The 23995-nt window shown below is 37.7% G+C and overlaps 1 protein-coding gene across 1 annotated transcript; it reads left to right on the top strand.

Annotated features, from left to right (window-relative positions):
- Window positions 1–8430: 8430 nt before the first annotated feature.
- On the top strand, window positions 8431–23239 carry LOC107698094 (neuropeptide Y receptor type 1-like). The gene is made up of 2 exons (XM_016499005.1): window positions 8431–8474; window positions 21914–23239. The coding sequence occupies exon 2, from the start codon at window positions 22106–22108 to the stop codon at window positions 23237–23239; it is 1134 nt and encodes a 377-aa protein (XP_016354491.1). The 5' UTR covers window positions 8431–8474; window positions 21914–22105.
- The last annotated feature ends 756 nt before the right edge of the window (window positions 23240–23995 follow it).

A 23995-nucleotide genomic window follows, 5' to 3' on the forward strand; every position in this document is an offset into this window, starting at 1 on the left:
CACACTGTATTGAACATGACTTTGTTACTTTATTCTCTCTGATGATGTATGCCAGACTTCTCCAATTGTTTAGTCTACTTAAACTGACTTTAATTTAAATTGACTTTTTATTGCAACTTTATTTATCGTAATTTCGATGTTATATCTTAAAATTGTGTCTTCATATTTCACAACTGTCAGACTTTGTTCCATGTCTCCTGGTGTGTTTTCCTCCCCCATGTGCGGCAGGTTAATGTTTATGCCCATATTTGGTTTTTCCTGTTCCTATTCCCATTTAGTGCTATTGATCCCAGGTGTGTCCCATTAGTTTCTGTTTATATAAAGTGTGTTTTGCCCCTTGTTTCCTGTCCGCAGTCAAATGTCATTTCATGTCCTCAGTGTATCCCGTGTCTCTGTATTCCCAGCTTTTGTTTATTAAATCTTTGAAATTTACTTTATTCCTCGTCTCCGTGTTCGTTCCTGTGCTCCCAGTGTGTGTGTCGTGACAGACCAGCGAACCGAAACAGTAAGCAGTGCTCCTTCTCCCGTGTTTTGTTTTCGTTTTGAGTTGTCCTTTGTTTTCTTTTATTTTGCCTGTGTTTTCCCCGCAGAATGAGAACTCAGAAGTCAAGCCTGCCGGCCGCTCCGAAGACAAGACTTCAAAGTTGTCATGCCTGCCGGCCACGTCTCCCATAAGCCCGCTGGCCACTCCAGAGTCAAGTTTGCCGGCCACTCCGAAGTCGAGCCCGCCGGCCGCTCAGGGAGGGCTCCTGTTCCCGAGTATAGCCCACGGAGGGCTTCTGATTCCCCGTCGAGCCCAGGGAGGGCTCCTGTTCCCGAGTATAGCCCACGGAGGGCTCCAGACCCCCTGTCGAGCCCAGGGAGGGCTCCAATCCCCGGGTATGGCCCACGGAGGGCCTCGGAGCCCGAAATATTCCCCAAGTATTTTTTTGGGGGGGGTGGTAGTAGGGCTCCAGCCGTAGAGGCCGGGGCGGGGGCTGGGGCCGCGGCCTCGGAGGCTGCTTTGGCATGGCCTCCTGAACTACCTGCTCCACTGTGGCCTCCTGAGCTGCCAGATCCGCCATGGCGCCCCGAGCTGCCAGATCCGCCATGGCGCTCCCCGAGCACCCCGAACGGGTATCACTCTGGAGGCCCGCCGTCTCGTGTCTGTCCTGAGAGACCTCTTTATTTTTTGTAATTTGGACATTGTCTCACATTATGATTTTATGTACCAGGATTGCAACTCATTTCTGGTAATCATGACATTTCTTTTTGTATTTGTGACTTTGTCTCTTACTTTGTGTCTCTTATGTGACTTCTGTATGGATACACAATAGCAATGTAATTCCCGTAAGTGACTATATATATTTTACAATGTGACTTTTTATTTTATTTGTATTTTTCTTACAATTGCTTGTTTTAATTTATTTTGAGATGTACAGAATCTAAATATATTACTTGGCTCTTCTTTGAATTTGTTGTGTATAAATCTAAACATTCAAAAATAGTGTGCTAAAATGTTATAATGTTATTTGTATTGTAGAAAAAGTGCCTTTTGCATGTATTAGCATTATATGAACTATGATTTAATTAGTTATCGATATCACAATACTGCAGCCATGTCGATTGAAGATTTTTTTGACAAACCATGACGCCTCTCAACACACACACACACACACGTTGGGTTTCCATGTTAGGGGGGCATTCAGGCATAATAGTTTTTACCCCCACACAAAACTTTCTGCAGTTTTAGATTTTCAAAAAACTTCATTCTGTTTGATTTATAAACTTCTTTCTTCATGGGAACCAAAAACTGCCCCCCCAAGGACAGGGATTTTGGATATTGCTATCTTTGTGGGGACATTTTGTCCCCGTAACGTAGGATTTACCTGAACCACACACACACACAATGAAAATACATGTTACTTGTTCCTTCCTCTGATGTATTTTGGATATAGCTATCTTTGTGGGGACATTTTGTCCCCGGAAGGTAGGATTTACCTGAACCACACACACAATGAAAATAAATTTTACTTGTTCCTTCCTCTGATGTTCTGATGAGATCTGATCCAGCCGCAGCTCACCCTCCACAGAACTGTCTATCACACCTCTCACCTTCAGGAAACCTCGCAGCGTCACACACTTGCACTCGTTCTCACATCCACACACACTCACATTGTGAAACACATTCTCACACTCTCTTCTTCTCATTTTGCTCTGTCTGATTATGTGCAGAATGAGCAGATTGAACTGAAGCTTGCAATAATGGCTCTACAGTGAAATAACTCATCCAATAATCCAATACAGCTCCCATTTCAAGTTTAGAATTGACAGAAGCAGAGACAGATAATGACATATATAACTATAACTAAAAACACAATTTATACTTTTATGTTGTCCTCTGGATGTTTTTCAGAAGAAAATGTGAGTGGTGCCTGTGCAAAAACTGGTGTTGTCAGGGTATTATTGTGTGGTTGCCAGGATGTTCTGAGTGGTTGCTTGACATTTTATTTTTACAGGCACAAAGTTCTGGTCAAATTTTCTAAAATGGAAACGTTTGTCAAAGGCAGGCCAGTAGCTTTGTGAAAAAATATGCTTAATTCTATTGAATGTGCACTTGTATTGCACTTCAAATCTGATCAGCAGTTTTAAAAATGTATTTGCAGATTTATTTCATTTAATTGTAAATAACATGCAACTAAGTGTATGGAAACACTATATTCAGTTCACACTTAAGTATATTCTTTTAAAGTATGCCATTTCCAATATAAGGACTCTTTTCAAAAATATGCTTAAGTGTACTTCTTTTTCAGAAGGGATATAAACAACCAAAATATAACAACATATTTAGGATTCTGGTAGGAACAAATGAATCATCCATTTAAAAAAAATGTCCCAATTTATGTAGTTGCATTTAAATTAATATTTGATATTATGCACTTATTGTGTACATACATGTTTTAACATTGTACTTAAATTTTTTAAAATACCTGCATGTAATTAAATCTGTAATTAATTTCTGTAATTACCTATATAGTTACGTTGACCCATCCTTTTTTCACCTTAACCTAACCCACCCTTACACCATACCACCAAACCTGTTGCCCATATCCCACCTCAATAGCAGCAAAAGTGTTTTGCAATACAATATTAACACAATAAGTAGACATGTGCCGGTGTCGTGCCGAAAATTGATCGTCTGCCGAAAACTGATTGCCGTCTGCGTCCGTCCGCTTTACATTTGCCAAAAAGTGATTACAGACTGTACTTATTGAGTGAACTGTTCTTTCTGTCTCAAAATTACTTGATTTCATTCATGGTTGTTACATTTGACAGATTATAGCTCATTCAGTCCTTTTTACCTGTTGAAATACTTTTTGACAACAACCATGAATGAAATCAAGTCATTTTGAGGCAGAAAGAACAGTTCACTTTTTGGCAAGTGTAAAACTGCATTTCATGGGTTTTATTGGCCATTTAAAGGTATTTCAACAGGTAAAAAGGACTGAATGAGCTATAATCTATCAAATATAACAACAGCTACTGTGGTCTAGAACCGCCCCATGGCATTCAGATGTAAACAAGCACGGATGAGAAGCACATGGTGGAACGAGTGAGAGACGCTCTGGATGAACGCACACATTCACTCTCTGAAGGCAGATGGCGCTGAACAGCAGAAATGCAGCCGTTACCCCGGAAACCCCAAACGTATTTAAATTATTTAAATAGCCATTCAGATTTTGGTATTTGCTATGGTGTTAACAGTGTTGGGAAGGTTACTTTGGAAATGTAATAAGTTACAGATTACAAGTTACCCTATTTAAAATTTAATAAGTAGTGTAACTATTTGAATTTAATCACAGCGTCAAATACTTAAATATTTAGACTAAGCTGTTTACATTTTAATCTGGACTACAACCACTGATCATTATATATAGATCAGTGACTACAATACGCCCTAGATATTATTTGAAAGTGTTTTGATTCTTTATTGTTCGGTCACACTTTACATTAGGGCTTCATAAGTTAACATTAGTTAATTCATTATTTAACATAAACTGCCAATGAAAAATTCTTCTGAACATTCATTAATCTTAGGTATTCCAATATTTAATACTTCATAAGTTGACATTATAGTTAATTCATTAGTTAACATAACCTGCCAATGAAAAATTCTTCTGAACATTCATTAATCTTATGTAATTCCAATATTTAATAACACATTCTTAAAATCAAAAGTTGCAACTGTGTTATTTAATGAGCTAACATGAACTAAGAGTTGTATTTTTTTAACGAAGATTAATAACTTCTGTTGCAAATGTAGGTATTGCCAAAGTCCTTTTAAGGCAAGTCATGTCACTCGGCGGCCATCTTTGAAACGCCTCTCGGGCATGCAAGTGCAACTCCTATCTCTTTGAATGGGGAAACATCAAATTATCCAAAACTGTTTGCCAAGCTTACGGTTAAATTTGAAATAACCAATTAAATCTGACACTGTTCACTAAGCTTATGATTAAATTTCATATTTGAAATCACCAAAGAAATCTGACAACAACTGTGTCATAAATGTTGTTACTTTTGCTCAAATAGTGTTATAAAAAGCTTATTTTTCAGGCTAGATCAGCCAGTGCGCAATGCGCAGTCCTGAGCACACGTCTCAGAATGCTGACTGTTTCTATAGCAACCGGGACGCTTCTAAGGGCAGCTGCAGTGACGCTCTGACTTTACCGATTAGCGATTGGCTCTTTCATTCAGAAGGCGGGGCTTCCTGCGATTGAGCGGCCATATTTAGCGTTGCATTTTTCCCCATTCAAAACTATACGAGTGACACGTCTTGGGTATTCTATAGTCTTTGGTATTGCTCATTGTGAATGTTAATGCATTAACTAAGGTTAACTAATGAGATCTTATTGTAAAGTGATACCTATTGGCATTTATAATTCTTTTGCACTTTAATCTTTGTAAAATTTTAAAATTTAGCCTATACATTTTTTTTTGTGTATTGCTTTATTGTAGGCCTATTTAAATGTTCAGTTATTTTTGTTATAAAAAAAACTATTAAACCTGTTATACTGTATTATGATAACACTTTTTTGCAACTAAATTTCAATATTGTGATGATACCATATACTTGATGAAAGCATTAACAATTAATCGCAACATGAAAATTTGATACCGGCATATCCCTAACAATAAGTGCATTGTTCTTCATATTTAAGGCCACCTAATATAAAGTGGGACCAAAAAACAAATATCAGTCAGTCATAATAGTGAATACTGAGCAACGTGTTTTGGCGCTGGTATACGCAGTGCATCGTCTGAGAGGTAGATTCTAGCTGCTCTTTGGTATCGCTCCAGCCTGACTCACAGAGAGAATGCGAGTTAGGTGTTGCACTACATTAACATCCCGTTCTCATGGGATGAATGTGGAGACCACGTGAACACTCCCCCACAGTGCCATACAGACGACTCTGGATAAACCTCATTTCATACACAGTGGCCAATTTAGGAAGCAACAAATGTAGGCCGAGGAAGAGATGTGGAAGATATTTTGTAGTGTTTATGCATGGAGTGCTTTAAAGGACCTATTTCTGACAAATGTGACGTGTGTCAAGGTTAATGTACATAATGAAATAGTTAATTAATTGCTCACCTTCTGAACGACAAGCTGTCAGGGGAAAAGAATGCAGTGTCCTTGACTGAGCAGTCAAATTTCTAATATTATGGCAGAAAGAATTCATTCCACACTGATGTGGTTATTCACTACTTTCTAAAGATTAACTATCAGCTTCTCTAGAATGAAGAGATGGTAAATATCGTACAAATAATCACAAATAATCATAAATGCCATAGATACTTGCTTACAACAAAACATTTTCATAGTCATTTTTCCAGAAAATATATATGAAATTAAAATAACAAAATAGTTTGGTAGAATTTGTCTGAAGTGTTCATTATTATGATGATTATGGTAGGAACTTATGATTTGCATTGGATTACTGCCTTAAGATACAGTCATATTTACCCATCGTTCCGCCGAATTTTCGTGGGCAAAATCCAAAATCATTTTAATACACTGTAAAACATGATTTTTTTCAAAACTATAAATAAAACATCGAATATTACAGTACGTTTTACAAGAAAATACTGTTTTAATCTTTCTACTTTTACATTTTTACATTTATTTTAGTCTTGCTTGTCATTTCTTTGCAATTATTTGTGAAAGTTACTAGCAATTTATGAGTGAAAATTGTTTCCAAGTAAATCCTACAACAATTTTTGCTCAGTGTACACTGTAAAAAAAGATTGTTAAAAGTTGTAAATAAAGCAAAGGTTATTGGAGTACATTTTACAAGAAAATGCTATTTGAAGTTTTTTTTCTTCACTAATGCGACAGCACCTTTAATGATGAATATACCTGATATCAGAACTGTGAGCACCCTGGGCTTACCTTGATTTCACCAAGCAGAATCGACATCGTTTTGGTCCAAAAACAATGTTCCTGTCATGCAACCAGGTTAGGACTGGGGTTAGAGGCTTGCACAACACACTTATCAGCCATCATTCCCTGTTATTTGGATAGAAAATTGGACATAGGACTATTTTTTTTCTTTGACCCACATAAGATGTTAATCTATGAACATCATGGCAAAATAAACCTTTGTCCTGTGGCTTAGAGGAACATGTAACAACTTCAAGGTATGAATCCACACTGCAGCCTCAAACGCATTCGAACCAACGTCACGGTCTCTCACATTTGTAGGCCGGAAATCAGAAGTATAAAGATTTGAAGAGAGCATTCTGAGTAGTGGTCTGTGAATGGAAAAAAAACAACATCAGTTGGAAATGTCAATTACAAGAGCACCAGGAAGCCCCAGGTAGGTCCAGATAAAACCTGCAGAACAGATTAAACATTTGAACAAGAAGGCTCTATAAGAGTAATATGGATTGTTCCAGAAAACACAGTGTGTGTTTAATGACACTGCTCTAATGGGTGTGTGCCACCGGCTCTATAAGCATTACATTTCCTTGATGTCTTAAGATTAACTGTGTCTTAATGTGGTTGTTTATGGGACTTACCAGAATGGCATCTGTTATACATTATATGCTTGTTGTGAGATTGTGTATTTCTCTAATTTGTTAAACACCAAGTCTGTGTTGTGAAAAATGCATAACTTTGCCAGTTATGAAGCCATCCATTATTCTTAGTATAAATGACTTGCTGTCATAAAATCAACCATGAAAGCCAACCATTAAAAAAAATAAATTATGTTTGCACACAGTGCTTTTAAAGTGTACAGTTCATTGAACCCATTATTGATATCTGTTACATAGGCCTAACTGTCAGTTTGATTATTCCTCATAGCCTATACACATACACATAGCCTATACACTTTCCAAAACATTTCATTCAAATCATTATTAACCACATCCCAAAACATATATAGTTGGTTTTAAAATGTTTCCTGAAACATTTGGAGAGCAAGATGCAGTCTTTCAAAGCAACATTAATTTGAGCTGTAAGGAGTTTTTATTATCCAGTGACATCTGACCATTTTGTCTGAGAGACCTGAGCCCGTTAAAGGGATAGTCCATCCCAAAATGTAATTTTACACAACCTAATGTTGTTCCAAACCAGCATGACTGTCTTTGTTCTCTGGAACACAAATGAAGATATATATATTTTTTAAATGTTGGTAACCAAACAGTTTCAGTTTTGACTTCCATTTAATACAATGGAAGTGAATGGGAACCAAACCTGGTTGGTTACCAACACTGTTCAAATTATAAATTGTTCATGTTTCTCAAAAGAAAGAAATGCATAAGAAATGCAACTTGAGGGTGAGTATGTATAACATGACTGCATTTTCATTTTTGGGTGGACTATCTCTTTAATAGCTCAAAATGCATAATTAACATGGAAGCATGCATGGCACTTGACATTTCTTAATTTTATGAGAACTGGTATTAAATAGATATCAACTTCAACATGTTCCAAAAGTTCCACATGAAATAAAGGAGCTCAGGTACGAAAAAAAAACGAGAATATATACAAACTATTTGTTTCATTGTATTTTTCAAAATGTGTCCTTACTAGTATCAAACGTGAACTATTTTTTGACATCAATCATCTTTTTTTTTTTTTTACAGGACATTGTGTGATACATGTGATCGAGGGCAGCAGTTTCAGTGTGGGCTTTAATTAGGAAGAAAAGATTTTGAAGGGAATATAATTGGGTCATTTTTCAATGATTATTATTATACATAGCATATCGGTCTCTGGAACCCCAAACATTAAGAAAGTGAAGCCAATGTCAACAGATAGACCGAGTCCATGTGCGAACGAGTCTCTCGAGCGCTCGATATCTGAAGGCACCTCCTTCTTGCGCCTCAGGTTTGGTTGATAAACCTCAGCTCCTCAAACCACCAGTTACTCCTGCACAGAAGATATCGAGCTGCAGTCACGGAGACGGGATTTGCGCCTGTCACACACGGTAAGATGCGCCTGAACAGAGTTTCACAAATGCGTGTTAATGAAGGGAACTTACCGAAACATTTAGCGTCTTCGGTTCATGGTAAAATGATCTTTATATTCTGGCATTATGAATTCTGCCTCGCTCATTCCTGGATGCAGAGGCTCTGAAAGGTGTTACATACTTCTTCTAAGTCGTGCACGTGCCTATGCATATTATGTTGGAGACTCCGATGATGTTCCGATCAGATAATTTGTTCACCGTTCAGTCCTGTCAGTGATCTTATATTTAAAATAATCGTTGCTGTATTCTATTCTATTCTATTTCATTGTGTTAGTTCATTCTGTTCTTTTCTTTATTGACAAATTCTATTATGTTAGGCTGTTGTCCTGTTCTTTTGTTGACCTATTCTATTCTATTCTATTCTATTCTATTCTCTTGTGTTGGTTTATTCTGTTTTTTTCTATATTGACACATTCTATTATGCTAGGCTATTGTCCTGTTCTTTTGTTGACATATTCTATTCTATTCTTCTTTGTTGGTTCATTCTGTTATATTCTATATTGACTAATTCTGTTATGTTATTCGGTTGTCCTGTTATTTTGTTGACCTATTCTATTCTATTCTATTCTATTCTTCTGTGTTGGTTTATTTTGTTATTTTCTATATAGTTAAATTCTAGCATGTTATGCTGTTTTCCTGTTCTTTTGTTGTTCTCTTCTATTCTGATTTTCTGTTCTATTTTGTTCATCTTAATGACATCTCTTAAGTGAGTGTGTATATGTGTGTTGCAAGAGAGATTAAGTTGTTTTTAGGGCTACCGGTACATTTAATCAGAAACTTTAATAAACAACATTTATTTGTGCATGCTTGTTCATCATAGTTCAGATATGCTTATTAGTGATATAAACAAAGTATGCTGAATAAATGAATTTGATTTGCTTAATTACTACATCACCTCATTCTCATTCAAGACAGCAAAGAAAACCCGAATCTCTGTACACCAGGATTTGCTTCAGTCTCATAGCCATTATTCATGCTTTCACATTTATTACAATGGAAATATGTAAATATCTTTTCATCTCAAGCTAATGGCTCTTTCAGTAAGAGCCGGCCTCTTAACACAAGTGCTCTGTTCTGAAAAAAACAAAAACAAAAAACACCTCAACGAGTGAATACTCAAACTCATTTCCACCATGTGAATATTATAAGTGCTAGATATTCCTAACCGGTTTGCTGTCCTCATTATAATTGGGCTGTATTTCCCTTCAGAGCTGTTTCTAAGGTCATAAATCCCTAACAACCCAAGGTATCAAAGACAGACACAAACACCGATGCATCAAAAGCTTTGATTCTCATGCGCTGTCTTCACACTCGCTGGAGAAATGGGCAAGTGCTGCTTTTTCACACTCAACTCTACTCATTATCACCTGCCAAAGACATGAAAACTAAAGATATTATAAGAGGCATGCAGCTATAAATAGTGCACGAGTACCACAGGTGCACAATCAGGTGCAAAAAAGAACAAATGTAAGCTATATATGTTCTGTGACATTTTGAATGCAGATCAGATCAACTTCGGCAAGGCTTGACAGGGAACATTTTCTATTATCTGCTTATTTCTACAGATATTGTGTAATAGTTTTTGAGGCCTTCACAAACAAAATGTTTCAGTAAAACAGATACCAAGATATATTTTCTCATTCCATGTTGTTACTGTGATCTTATATAGTCTCAGAGCATCTTAAAAATACGTTTTAGTATTAGTCCTTGATCGCATACTTTGCACTATTCTTTTTTGAATTCTGCATTTGATGCCAGATTTTCTTTTTGGTCCCTTTTGACTTAGAATAACTCATTTGAAAAGCTGTATTTAAATAGTATTTGAGCTTTGCTTCTGAGGTGTGGAATGGTTTAACCCAAGTCTTTGCTCCCTGATTTTTAGGTTTTTTATTACTGCTAAACAATTCATCTGACTTGACATGTGATACAGTTCAATTTGACTGGATGGTTGAACTTAATTGCTTGAAGAATGACAAGATAAGTATTGCTTGTGTGGAGAGGCAGTATTAGCTGTCGCATATGTGGTTTTAGTATCAAAATAAGGTCTATTAGCCTTCTTCCTACTACTCTCTGTTAAAACGTGTAAGAGATGGTGTAGAAGTCTAAAAGTGAGATGGCTGATAGAGTGCAGGTGCAGTATGAGCCACCTTTCATCTTTGATGGCTGCCTCTCTGATCTAAAACTAGTTTGTTTCTCTCGTTATAGCGGTGAAGTAAGATCTGAGAAGAGGGAGTACAGCATGAACTTTTCAGATGAACTTCCTTTGGGATATCAAGTGTCTTTAAGAAAAAACTGAAGTGAGATTTTGAGATGTGTCACTTATATAAGCTTTATTTTCTTCTAATTTGATCCAGTGCTTTTTGTTGCAAACGATATGACCCGAATTACAAGTGAAGTAATTGAAGTTGAATTAGAAAAGTGACATACATTTCAGAATCTCTCAGTATTTGCCATGTCCCTGATGAAGAATGACCATTTTCGCAATATTAATTAGATTTTTAAATGTAGGATGGGGGTCCCTCGCATGAGGATGATCATATTTGTGAGTCCATTGCAAAAGATCAGAAACCTCTGCTTTAATGGAAGCAAGAACATCTGAGTCTCTGTATAAAAAGTTGACCATTGAAACAGAATTACTTATTAAATGACCTAAATAGTGCATTAGTGATTAGAGCAGAATCTTTAATAGTGTATTTATTTAATATATATTTTGTATGTATTGTTTTATCAATTTGTTATTCATTTTACTTAATGTTATATTTAAAGTATTCATTGTAATTTTTTTATGTAATTGTTTATTTTATTTTTATTATACTTATATATCATCATTTTACCAACTTTTCTTTGTTTTAAATTGGTCCTAAACCAGGATCTTAAAGTCCCCATGAAATCAAAATTAAAGTTTTTTGGGTATTAATATCAATATATTAGTCTTTTATCTAAGGTTATCTATAAGGCAGTGTGCTCCAAAACAGTGACAAAATTCGCATAAGATATAAGCATTCAAAGCTTGCAGTTCGTCAACGGCTCAACGATTTTTTGACGTCACATCGTACTTCATCTTCTCATCAAACTTTCTGTCCAATCAAATGCTCTCTAGAATCTGAAGCCCCGCCCCCTACACTATAAAATAGACGCTGAAGCCGCGGCTGAAATCGGTCACTTGTCCACAGAATTAGTATTTTCTGTACAGTGAATGGCACGTAGTGCACTATATAGGGGACAGGGAACGATTCAAACAGTATAAATATGCTTTCCATTGAGGAAAAAAAGAAGTCTGGTTTTGCGCTGTGTCACGCTAACCACCGCAGCGCACACACACTCTGCTCCGGTCCAGAGACACGATAGCACGGAGCGGATCACATGCGCGAGTCGGCGCAGACCACAAAATGTATCGGAGCTATTTGAATTCTACACAGAATGCTATATTTTATAGCAATATGGATGAGATTGTGGCTGGCATACCCTGTCAAATGCGGCTTTACGGAGCTCAATGGCTCTGAACGGCTCTAGCCCAAGCTGTGATATAAACGAACGCTATTGGCTATTTTAAAAAGGGGCGGGGCTGCTTGATATGTCCCGCCCTGTCTTCCTGTTTCAGTTAAAATGACGTCAACGCATAGAGTAACGCTGCGTGTTTCTAAGCATTTCAGGGGACCTTTAAGGACAAAATCCCCAGATGTTCAAAGCAGTGTCAGATTTTTGAACCCCACTGTTTAGTAAAGCTCATGCTGTTTTTCTTTTCAATAAATGCTCAGCAGGCACAGAGACATGTTTAAAATGTGCTGTATTTGAATGCAAATCATGATTTTTCCCCTTTAGATTATGAAACCGCTAATGAATGTCTGTCCACATTTCACACCACGGCACTGTTCATTAACTTTAATAAAACATGCATGTTTATGGGATGTCTTCTTTTGACTGTAGCACTGTCGGATGTGCTACATCTGACAGCTATCAAAGCAAAGCTCATCTTGAAACCCCCCCACTAACGCCCCACGTGGTGAGCTCTGTTATAAATATAGGCATTCCTTGTGTTATGCATGCTAATACACAGGATTCTGAAGCTCAAGTGTCACAGAGCGATGGAAAAACCTGCACGATGTGGCATGTTTTCCTATGCTGAAATAATAGGCAATGTCACTTTTCTCTCCAAACACACACCAGGTACTATACTATCACATTACAGAAATAAGCCATTGCTTGTGGTAACTTACAAGTACATTGAGTATCAACATTACTTCATTTTGCTTTCATAGCCATGAACTCACGAAGCACCTCTTAAAAATTCATACCTGCACTTCTGGCAAAACAGAAGTCTATGCTCAACAGGGACCTGCAGTTTCAGCTGGTCTCAGCTACTGCGCCAGCAAAGTCCAAATGAGCTCAGAGCCCTGCTGGAAATTCATCTTACGGAAGTTTTTTGGAGCATGGCAGCTAGTTTCTAACAATCAGCTCTATAATACCTGGAGAGATCCATTGGCATTCCCATTCATTTCAATGGCACAGTATGAGCGAAGAAATCTGCCATCTTTTTCAGAAATTTTTAAGCTCACCGAGGCTTCATTCATTTGATCAAAATACAGTTAAACACTAATATTGTGACAAATTGTTGCAATTTAAATGAACTGTTTTCTATTTCAATATATGTTAATGTCATTTATTCATGTGATGCAAAGCTGAATTTTCAGCGTGACATGATCCTTCAGAAATCATTCTAATATGCTGATTTGCTGCTCAAGAAACATTTATTATTATAATCAATATTTTAAACAATTGTGTTGCTTAGTATTTTTTGTAGAAACCGTATTGGACTTGCACTGAGCTTCATGATGTACTTGAAGCTCGCTAATTTCCAGTTATGTATATTTTCCATGTGACGTAGTCACCTAGTTGACTAAATGGCACTTAAAATGATTGTCTGCAAGAAGACTTAAAAATCCAGGACAATTCTGATGACTAATATCAGAATAAACCTTTATTTTTCTATATTTTTACCTTCATATCACTGTCTTTTCTTTGACAATCATTTCATAGTAATTTACATGTTTATGCCAAAATTCTTCATTAATATTCATAATAGCAGTGCTTTCATTGCATTATACTGTTTATAATTAATTAAATATGTTTAACATCATTGCATTTCTTTTTTTTTTAAACAAGTCTATACTGTAGGTTTTAAATTTAATGCAACTTTTCATCATTTGAATGCATCTTTACTAAATAAAAGTTAGTTCATTTCAACTTACTGACCCCAAATTGTATTAATAATAATATTAATAATAATAATATTTCTTTATTTCTTTAATTATTTTATTTGGTCACAGCTGAACCATATATTTTTTATTTTTTAATAAATGTCTTTTACAACCTATTCCATCCAGAATATATATATATAGTAGTGCTGTCAAATGATTAATCGCGATTAATCGCATCCAAAATAAAAGTTTTTGTTTACATAATATATGTGTGTGTACTGTGTATATTTATTATGTATATATAAATACACACACATACAATATATATTTAAAAAATATTTACATGGATTTACATGTATATATTTATATAATTTATATTATATATAAATAAATTTAATATATAAACATAACATAGTTTTCTTAATTATATACATGCATGTGTATGTATTTATATATACATAATAAATAAACAGGACACATACATATTTTATGTAAACAAAAACTTTAATTTTGGATGTGATAAATCACGATTAATCATTTGACAGCACTACTATATACAGTATACTGTATATATATATATATATATATATATATATAGGTGCTAAACCAACAGATAGAGCTAATAACCAGCTAGGTCTAGAAGCCAACATTTTACGCTAACATTACTCCCATGTTACAGGTGCTTGAATTAAGGCATCAGCACATCTTGGCTGGTCAGAACTCTCTGTCCTGCCATGTTGTCTATTTGAGAATGGAGGAGTCATGGAGACTGAATTGAGAGCTCTATGGGGAAGATGTTGAGATTTTAACCTTTGTGTGCAACCAGTGGTGCATCATGCGCTCTTTGTCTCAGATATTGAACAGAACATCTCTGCTTCATTGCAACACACTCTCACCCAGGAGGAGATTCATTGGCAGAGTCTAGCCTCCTAATTGAAAACAATCAGTGTCCTTTAGAGAGGGCTGGTTAGAGATTTGGGACTGAGGAGGCAATAATGAGCTTTATTACCGCTTATCTGCCATATGTGAGGCACATCTGGGCTGAGACTCTGTGATTGATTTACTGTCACTTGTAAGTTAACTGCAATAACCCTGTAGGCTCTATATTAATTACACTGAAGCTAGTTATTTATTATTTGTATTGAGATGAATGTCTCCATAAAGAGGATGATGGTGTTTTTCTTAAAGGGAATGATGAAAATTGCATCATTTATTCACCCTCATGTTGTTTCAAACCTATTTTACGTTATCTTCCTGTAGAACCCAAACGGTGAATTTTTGAAGAAACTGCACGCTGTTCATTTTCATACAACAATAGTTTATAGTGACCGTGTCAGTGCTAAAACATGGCTGAGGTCCGTCATATTTACTGATTAACAATGGCAGATGCATGAAAGACTGTTCTTCCTCTGCTTTCTTGTTTTTTAGTACAAAGATACCCTTTTGTATCACTTTTGTTACAAAAGGGAATGTACAATTGTAGTCACTTGAAATCTTAAAAGTACATAAAGACAGACACATTCGTGACTATGTTTCTTAAAACACTTAAGTACACTTTAAAAGTTCACTTTGTAATAATATCAAATTAAATGTTTTACTTTAAAGTACATTTAAATCATATGCACATTTTGACATGCTGAGTTGACTAACATACTAAAGCACATGTGAAATTCTTGATTATAAGTTGAACTGTAGTGTGTTACTCAATATTACACATTTAAAGTTTATACACTTTAAATGTACTGAATTACAACTTGATAATTTCAAATGTGTAATTACAGTTATATTTAAAAACATGACATATGTCTCAATAGAAATGACGATTGAGTCTTAGTTTATCATAAATGCTTGTCAGTACATACAGCAGTACATTTGAACCATATTTCAAAGACAATAGAAGTAATTATGAAATCACATATAAAAATGTACTTAAATCCTAAAATTCAATTAGGGTGAAAAAAATCACTCTAAAGTTAAACTAATTGAATTTTACTATGAATGTAAACTATAATACACTTTAATTGTAAATAACATGTAATCAAGTATCCGAAAATAATGTATTCAGTCTGCACTTAAGCGTCTTATATTTAAAGTATATTATTTTCATTATAAGTACTCTTTTTAAATGTATGCTAAAGTTTACTTTTTTTGTTACAAGGGAACCGAAGGCTGAAAACACAAAGAAAGGGAAATGTTTCACTTTACCATTTTTAGGTTCTGTATTATTTTGTGACATATAATGTAAAACAAAATAATGAAATAGTTAATATTGTGATTAAGAATAAGCACACTGTAAAGTGATTTTGTATAATTTCTAATCAGGCACTGAATAGAGGACACATAAAAAGTATTTTGTTGCATTGGGTTCCAAAGGCGATACAACAGAGGGAGAGGAATCTTGCACCACACTGGCCTTACTCATGTGGATTAAATTAAAAAGAAAAAAAAAACCTTCAACATTTTCAAAATGACAGTTTACAATCATAAATAATTTTAAATGCACATAATCTAATGAATTATTCATTAATGGCAATCACAGCCATTATTGTCATGGTGATTATGTAATCTCTCAGGCTTTATGCAATAATTGCATATGGCGTCTGCTGTTAAATGTCATTTGGCTGTTTGAATGAAGAATTGCACTCTACATTCCTTATTCCTCTCCTGTCGAAGTCTTGGGAGGCTCATTCGGTTCAATCAGGGATGTTTCCCTGATTAAGACACTTTCTCCAGTAAGGTGTCTGATTTGTAATTTCAAGTTTTAAAGACTGTTAACGAGTGTGACCCTTTGTTTTTTAGCAGCCCATGCAGTGTAGAGCAGATTCGGAGGAGGATTGGGAGACATTTGCGACAGAGCCATTATTTTTGCAATTCCATTTGGCGCTGAAATTGCACATTTTACTTTTAGGTTATTAATTGCTTTGAATATTGATATTGCTTAAGGAATTATTAACTGCAATGTATTTACTATAATTGGCTCATTATTTTCTTAGCCAAAAGAGACGGGCGGAGGCCAAAGCGAAAGGATTTATTCTTATATGTAGCTGAATGTATTTTAGCTGTAAGTCTCACGTGGGTATGAGGAAATGAGATGGGTTTAAAGCGGCAGGATTCTGCTCATAATTAGATTCTCACCCATTGTTAAACCTTACTGGGTTATTCATTACCTGCCAGTGTGCTTACATGCAGGCTCAGTAGCTATTACTGCAAAGAAAGCTTTAAGAAATCAAGAAGCATCAGTGGATGGAGAAAATCTGAGACAGATGGAGAGAAGGAGGGCGAGTAAGTGCTGCTTTAATTATCAGGTTCTCTGCTCAAATTGTTTTACAGACAAGTATGAGTTTCCCAGTGTTGGATATATACGCCTTTTATATGTGTTTGTGCCTTTGGTGCAACAAGTGTGTTGCTCAGCGGCACGATGGTGCTGTGGGGCTCAAACCAGAAACCTTCAAGGTACCAGCAGCCCTGAGCTTTAGCCACTTAGACTGCAGTTTCATAACAGTTTCATAACAACATTGTATAACATCATGTAAGTCTGTTCCAGTTCTGTCAATTACTGGGTTAAGATATTTTGTATAATACCAGTTATTATTATCATTTAGTTGGTTATTTCTATGTTCTGTATACATGTTATTTATTCACCTTCTTTGGGAAATAAATATTTTTGATTAATATTAATGTTTTAAACAAAACATCTCAGGTTACTTATGTAACCATGGTTCCCTGAGTAGGGAATGAGACACTGCGTCCTCTAGGGGTCGCTATGGGGAACGCCTCATCGTGACCCGTGTCTGAAGCATACATTGAAAACACGCCAACGTTCCCATGAAAGGGAACCATAAATATAATTTGAGAAAAACAAATACATACATACAAATAAGAATATATATTTTTTAATTGGTCCAAAGTATGTATATTTTTCAGTGGATAGATGGATAGATTTACTAAGATATTAATGATTATTACTACCATTAATTTTTCTAGTAATGACTATAGGTCTTCTAGATTGAATAAATTTATGGATGCTAAGGTCATTTTACTGCTGTTGCCTTGATAGTGAGGTGGTAAAATGAAAATTAAAAGACATCATGCCATCTGATTTCATGCCATGTTGATAGTTAACACTGTCACGCTTCCACTATAACATTTCCCTTGAGAACTGTAGCTTTTGTCTTACCGTAAATATTTCTAAAAACATGTAACACCAACCAAACACTAAAGCAACAGCGGCATCTATAAGTGGGCAGGTTACGTCATTTGTGAAGTCAAGCATTAGCACAAGCACATTCGTTCGAGCATAATCATGTTGTTATTTGCATTGTGTTGTCTGAATGGAATTCCTCTCTGTTAGAGATACACACTGTCTGCTATTATTACAATGTTGATGTTTTTCTTATAAATACACACTCATCAGGCAACATCACTGCTGATGCATTAAAAATTCATGACGCAAGCTGCAATCAGAGTTAAAATGTATAATGCATTTGTTGCCTGTGTGATGTATTTGCCTTTTTTTGGGGGGTGTTAGATAGATTGTCCAAAAAAGAGATTTACCAGAGAATGTTTCATAATTCACTGCTTTGGTGTTGGATGTGCTGAATACAAAGAGGGAGATGAAGAGAATGTGTTCAAGTAATAAAATGCCTAATGTCAAAAAGAGCAGAACAAAAGAATATCAAAGAACAGAACAAGGAGCTTCTGTCTGTCACTGTCCTGTTTTTCTAATAAGGGTATTTTTGTGAACAAAGAGATAAGCTTTGCTTTACTTTTAATGTAGATCACTTGAAAGGGTCTGTATTTTGTTCTGGTTTCTAACAAAATGCTTCCTGTTTTTATGCGACTGTATAAGCGTCAGGGTGGGTAAAATATATAATTTGATTGGACTGACAAAGTGTAGACTTATGGAAGCCCATTTCCGCCACAAAAAAAAAAAATGAAAATGGTTATTGCTACTTTTTATCTACATCTCTGTCAGACTCATGAACTTGTGTTCTCTTTCAGTTGCCGTTTTCCTGTCTTCTGTTCTAGTTTAGTTCCTGTGTGCCCTTATTTGGTTATGTTCCTGTTCTAGTTTAGTCATTATTAGTTAATCGTCCTCACATGTCTGTCCCTCATTAGCACCCCTACTTTAATTCTAGCCTGTTCAGTTGTCCTTCGTCCAGTATTAATGTTGCTTGATGTTTCTGTATGTGATGTGCTACGTGTGTCTTCTGTCTGCCTTTGTGGATTTACCCTAGTGTGGATTATATTAAATACTGTTTGAATTCATCTCCTTCGGCGTGTGCTCCTCATTCCACCATAGCGTGACAGAATGACCCACAAAAAAGAAAGAGATTATCCGTCGTGTTTTCCCCATTTATTTTTCCTCATTTTTGTCAGTTTTTTTAAAATGGATTATTACACCTCCCGACTCATCTTCATTGCCCGTGCTAACCCTGACCTGCTGAACTTCGCCAGAGACTTAATTTTTTTCGCCACGACCTGCCCATTTGATGATAAGACACTGAAGTCTCTGTTCTGGATTGGGGTGAATCTTCACCACGCCATCGAGTGTGGGCAGCACACACCGTTCCTAAGCCCCCTGATAATCCTGAACTCCCGCCCAGCATCCCTCTCCCACCACCTCTGCACCAGTCCTCACCATCGCCACCATTGCCTGTGTGATGTATTTGCCTTTTTTTGAGTGTTAGATTGTCCAAAAAAGAGATTTACCAGAGAATATTTCATAATTCACTGCTTTGGTGTTGGATGTGCTGAATACAAAGAGGGAGATGAAGAGAATGTGTTCAAGTAATGAAATGACTAAAGAAAAGACACCCTCAGCCCAGCATCTGTGCGGTGGGATCGCCGCGGGTCTGCCCGTCTCCATCTGCGTCCTGGCTGGAGGATCCTTTGTCTCTGCCTCCAGCCTCTGAGTCCCAGACTCCGCCTCGGCCCTTTGACCCAGCGGCTCCACCATGGCTCCTAGCTCCCTCCTTTCCGCCGTGGCCCGTCAGTCCACCAGCACCGCTGGGCTCCCTCGTCCCTCCGGCTCCGCCTTGGTCTGTCGTAAACCATCCGCCGCCTTGGGACTCCACTCCTCCGGCTACACCTCGTCCCTCCTTCCCTCCAGCTCCACCTTGGTCCTCTGTCACTCTGGCTCCACCTTGGTCCTCTGTCACTCTGGCTCCACTGCGGCCTTCCGGATCCCCACCTCGGTCGCCGAAGCCATCTGCTCCGCCTTGGCCCTCCAGGTCCTCCCCGTCACCCTGGCTGTTCAGTTCTCTGTCTCTGCCTCGGACTTCACCACCACCTGCTCCGCCGCCATCGGTCGGCCCCTGGAGCCATCAGCCCTTCCTCCACCATGGCTCCTCCCTCCGTCGGCTCCACCGTGGGCTGCCCTCTTGGCTGGGATCTGGGTCCCGCCTGGCTCCTCCGGCTCCCTCCTGTCTTCTCCCTGGCTCCTGCCTCCATCTGATCCGACCTGGCTCCTCCTGTTTCCTCCATGGCTCCTCCCTCCATCGTCTCCTCCCTGGACTCTGTCTGTTTTCCTCCTCCTGGGAGTCGGTCCTCCACCCGACCCTCCTTCTGTACTGTCTGCCTGCCCTTCTGCCAGCCCTTTGCCATCCCCTGTCACCATCCCACATCCGCTCCTTTGTCCTCCGCCTAAGTCCTCCCCACCCGTCCCTCCCTTTTTCTCTGCGGCACAAGGTCGCACCTTCCGGGAGGGGGGCGAACTGTCAGACTCATGGACTCAGTTGCCGTTTTCCTGTCTTCTGTTTTAGTTTAGTTCCTGTGTGCCCTTATTTGGTTATGTTCCTGTTCTCGTTTAGTCATTATTAATTAATCCTCCTCACCTGTCTGTCCCTCACTAGTACCCCTACTTTAGTTCTAGCCTGTTCAGTTGTCCTTCGTCCATATTAATGTTGCTGTATATGATGTGCTACATGTGTCTCCTGTTTGCCTTTGTGGATTTACCCTCGTGTGAATTATATTAAATACTATTTGAATTCATCTCCTCGTCGTGAGCTCCTCATTTCACCGTAGCGTGACAATCTCACAATTCTCAAAAAAGTTTTTTTTTCTTCTCAAAATCGTGAGATATAAACTTGCAATTGCAAGTTATAAAGTCCAGTTCTGAATTGGAAAAAAAACAAACACTTTTTTACAATTGCAAGTAAAACAAGTTGTATATATAACAACTTTGACTTTATTTCTCAGAATTGTGAGATAAATATCAAGCAATTCTGACTTTATAGCATGCAGTTCTGAGTTTGTGTCACGCAATTCTGAGAAAAAAGAAAAAAATGTGAGATAAAAGGTTACAATTAACTTTTTTATTCAGCGGTGGAAATTGGCTTCCATATAGTGTGACCGTCACAAATTCTTTGTTCTGCTAAGTTTGAGAATGTACCAATGGTTAATGGCGAATGGGTGTTTCAGGGATAATGCAGCCGAGTTGCTCCCGTTATATTTTTCTGTTCACTGCATTGTAAATTATTCTTTTTATTGCATAAGAGAGTAGATTGTTAATTCTGAATGATATGATCAAATGTTTCTTCTGCACTTGAGGTTTATGGGAAAATGTTAAATGTTGTATGTGAATATGTCCCTCCCCATAGGGTAATGGTGCTGGCTGGCTGTCTTTGTTTAATGGAGTTAGTTTGTATTTGTTACTGCAGTGAGGAGTGTGGCCTGAGGGCTGCAGGTATTTTGTTGATGTTTTTTTCTTTTGAGTTCTTTTTGGTATATTTTTGTGAAGTTTGTATTCTGCATTTTTGCTAATTTGGATGTTTTTAGATGAGAATTTGTCCCTTTTTTGTCTATAATTTTTTCATGAATGTAATATTTTTGAGTCTCAGATTATTCATGTTTTTCAAGTTTGAATAAATATTAATCTATATGAAACTTTTTGTATTCTCACACTGCCTCTGTTTAATTTGTTCATCCTTTTTTTGTTTTTGGTGCCCATTACCATTACATATAGACTACTACACTTTTACGCGTTTTGGAACAGCAGTTATTTGTGTGTGAGTGTTTTTAACTTACGATAATCATATTTTTTGGAAGCTGCATTCAAAATATCTTGAGGGAGCACGTGTCCCAGTTTGAATGTGCATGATGTTTCTGAGCGGGGGGGGGTCATATTGTTGTAATGTTTTGCAGCTTCGGTTTTTTTCCTCTGATCTTGAGAGCTATTTTTTATTGTTCTGTCCTCAGGTCTCCCAGATCAACAGTTCTGCGCTATGCAAAAAAATAAGATGAGACAACTTGGGCACTAAAAGAAAATTGGTGTTGGGAAGGAGCAGCCTTGCGCTGGACAGTTCCGCTTCATTTCCTCGCCTCCCAGGAGAATAAGCCAGACAGAGCGGTCATCGTTCATTTCAAGAGATACTGCAGCAACTGACGGCAATGGAGCGGTCTCATCTGAACAACAGCTCTGGCTCTTGGTTATTGGAGGATCCCGTCTGTCCAACCTCCCTCAGCAGCACCACTTCCCTCATCGTAGCATACAGCACCATGTTAGCAGTGGGCCTGGTGGGCAACACTTGCCTGGTTTTAGTCATCACACGACAAAAGGAGATGCGCAATGTGACTAACATCTTCATCGTCAATCTCTCATGCTCTGATATCCTTGTTTGCTTGGTGTGTTTACCGGTCACCATTATCTACACCCTTATGGATCAATGGATTTTGGGCGAGGCTTTGTGTAAGGTGACGCCATTCGTTCAGTGTATGTCCGTAACGGTTTCAATTTTCTCCATGGTTCTCATTGCCTTGGAAAGGCACCAGCTCATCATCCATCCTACCGGTTGGAAACCAGTCGTCAGACACTCCTACCTGGCTGTTGCGGTTATCTGGATCGTAGCATGTTTTATCTCCCTTCCATTCCTTTCGTTCAACATCCTCACAAACTCACCCTTCCACAACCTCAGTCTTCCATTCAACCCCTTCAGCGATCACTTCATCTGCATTGAACAATGGCCATCTGAGGGGAATCGACTTACTTATACCACAACGCTGCTGCTGTGCCAGTACTGCTTACCATTGGCGCTCATTCTCGCCTGTTATTTCCGCATATTTTTGCGTCTGAGTCGCCGTAAAGACATAGTCGAAAGGGCTCGAGGTGGGCGGCAGAAGAAGACCAAAGGCTCAAAGCGAGTCAACGCCATGCTAGCCTCGATTGTAGCAGCGTTCGCCCTCTGTTGGCTGCCACTGAATGTTTTCAACACGATTTTTGACTGGAACCACGAAGCAATTCCCGTCTGCCAGCATGACACCATTTTCTCAGCTTGTCACCTCACCGCCATGGCGTCGACCTGTGTGAACCCAGTGATCTATGGGTTCCTAAACAATAACTTCCAGAAGGAGCTGAAATCGTTGCTTTCAAGGTGCCGCTGCTGGGGGCCACCCGAGAGTTATGAGAGTTTTCCTTTGTCCACTGTCAGTACAGGCATTACTAAAGGGTCTATCCTGAGCAATGGCTCTGCTAGCACCTATCAACCACACAAGAAACACGGTTTGGAACAGAAAGAGACCATTTAAATGTGTCGGATGTACTATAAGGCAATGTACCTACCTACATTTCAAGCATTCAGAGGTGGCTTGAGAGCACTGAATTTAAGGTTTGGACCGAGAAAATCTGTGACATTCCAAGTTCTCATTGCTAAAAGATGTCCACTTGTCTTCTTTAAACACAGAAATGGACTGAAACATATTAAGGAAAGGCTTACTGTAGCTGGGCTCTGCAGAGGAGAACCATGTAATGAGAAATATCATCGCAAATTGCGTTGCTGTTTTAACCACTGCTAAAATGATTATGGCCAATTAAACATGCTGGTTTTGTGGCCATTATGTGGTGAGTTCTCAGTGGCACAGAAAGACATTTTTGCCAATTAGAGCAAGGTTCTCTCTGAGAGACATTATAATGAAATACTGAGTGAGGAGGCCTGTTCTTATCATAGTCCTTTTATGACAAGATATGTCATATGTGACTTGGTAACAAAAAAAGAAATGTACTTCTTTGGTTCTTTTCACTATTAAAGTAATAGTTCGCCTAAAGATAAACATTCTGTCATCATCACTCATGTTGTTCCAAACCTGTGACTTTCTTTCTGCTATGGAACACAAAAGCACCATAAATTATCATAAAACTAGTGCATATGACTTGTGTGCTTCATTTCAAGTCTTCTGAAATAGCCTTGACATGGAATTTATGTCATTTTTAACTGAAAATCTTCCTGCAGTGAGCTTTTAATTACTTGGTATGAATCAGTAAATTGATACAGATCCGTTTGATTA

The sequence above is a fragment of the Sinocyclocheilus anshuiensis genome, unplaced genomic scaffold (genome assembly GCF_001515605.1).
Source record: "Sinocyclocheilus anshuiensis isolate Anshui unplaced genomic scaffold, SAMN03320099.WGS_v1.1 scaffold1163, whole genome shotgun sequence".
NCBI classification, from domain to species: Eukaryota; Metazoa; Chordata; class Actinopteri; order Cypriniformes; family Cyprinidae; genus Sinocyclocheilus; species Sinocyclocheilus anshuiensis.

Excerpts from the sequence above, each read along its gene's own strand:
- LOC107698094 (XM_016499005.1), top strand. The coding sequence starts at position 22,106 with ATGGAGCGGTCTCATCTGAACAACAGCTCTGGCTCTTGGTTATTGGAG.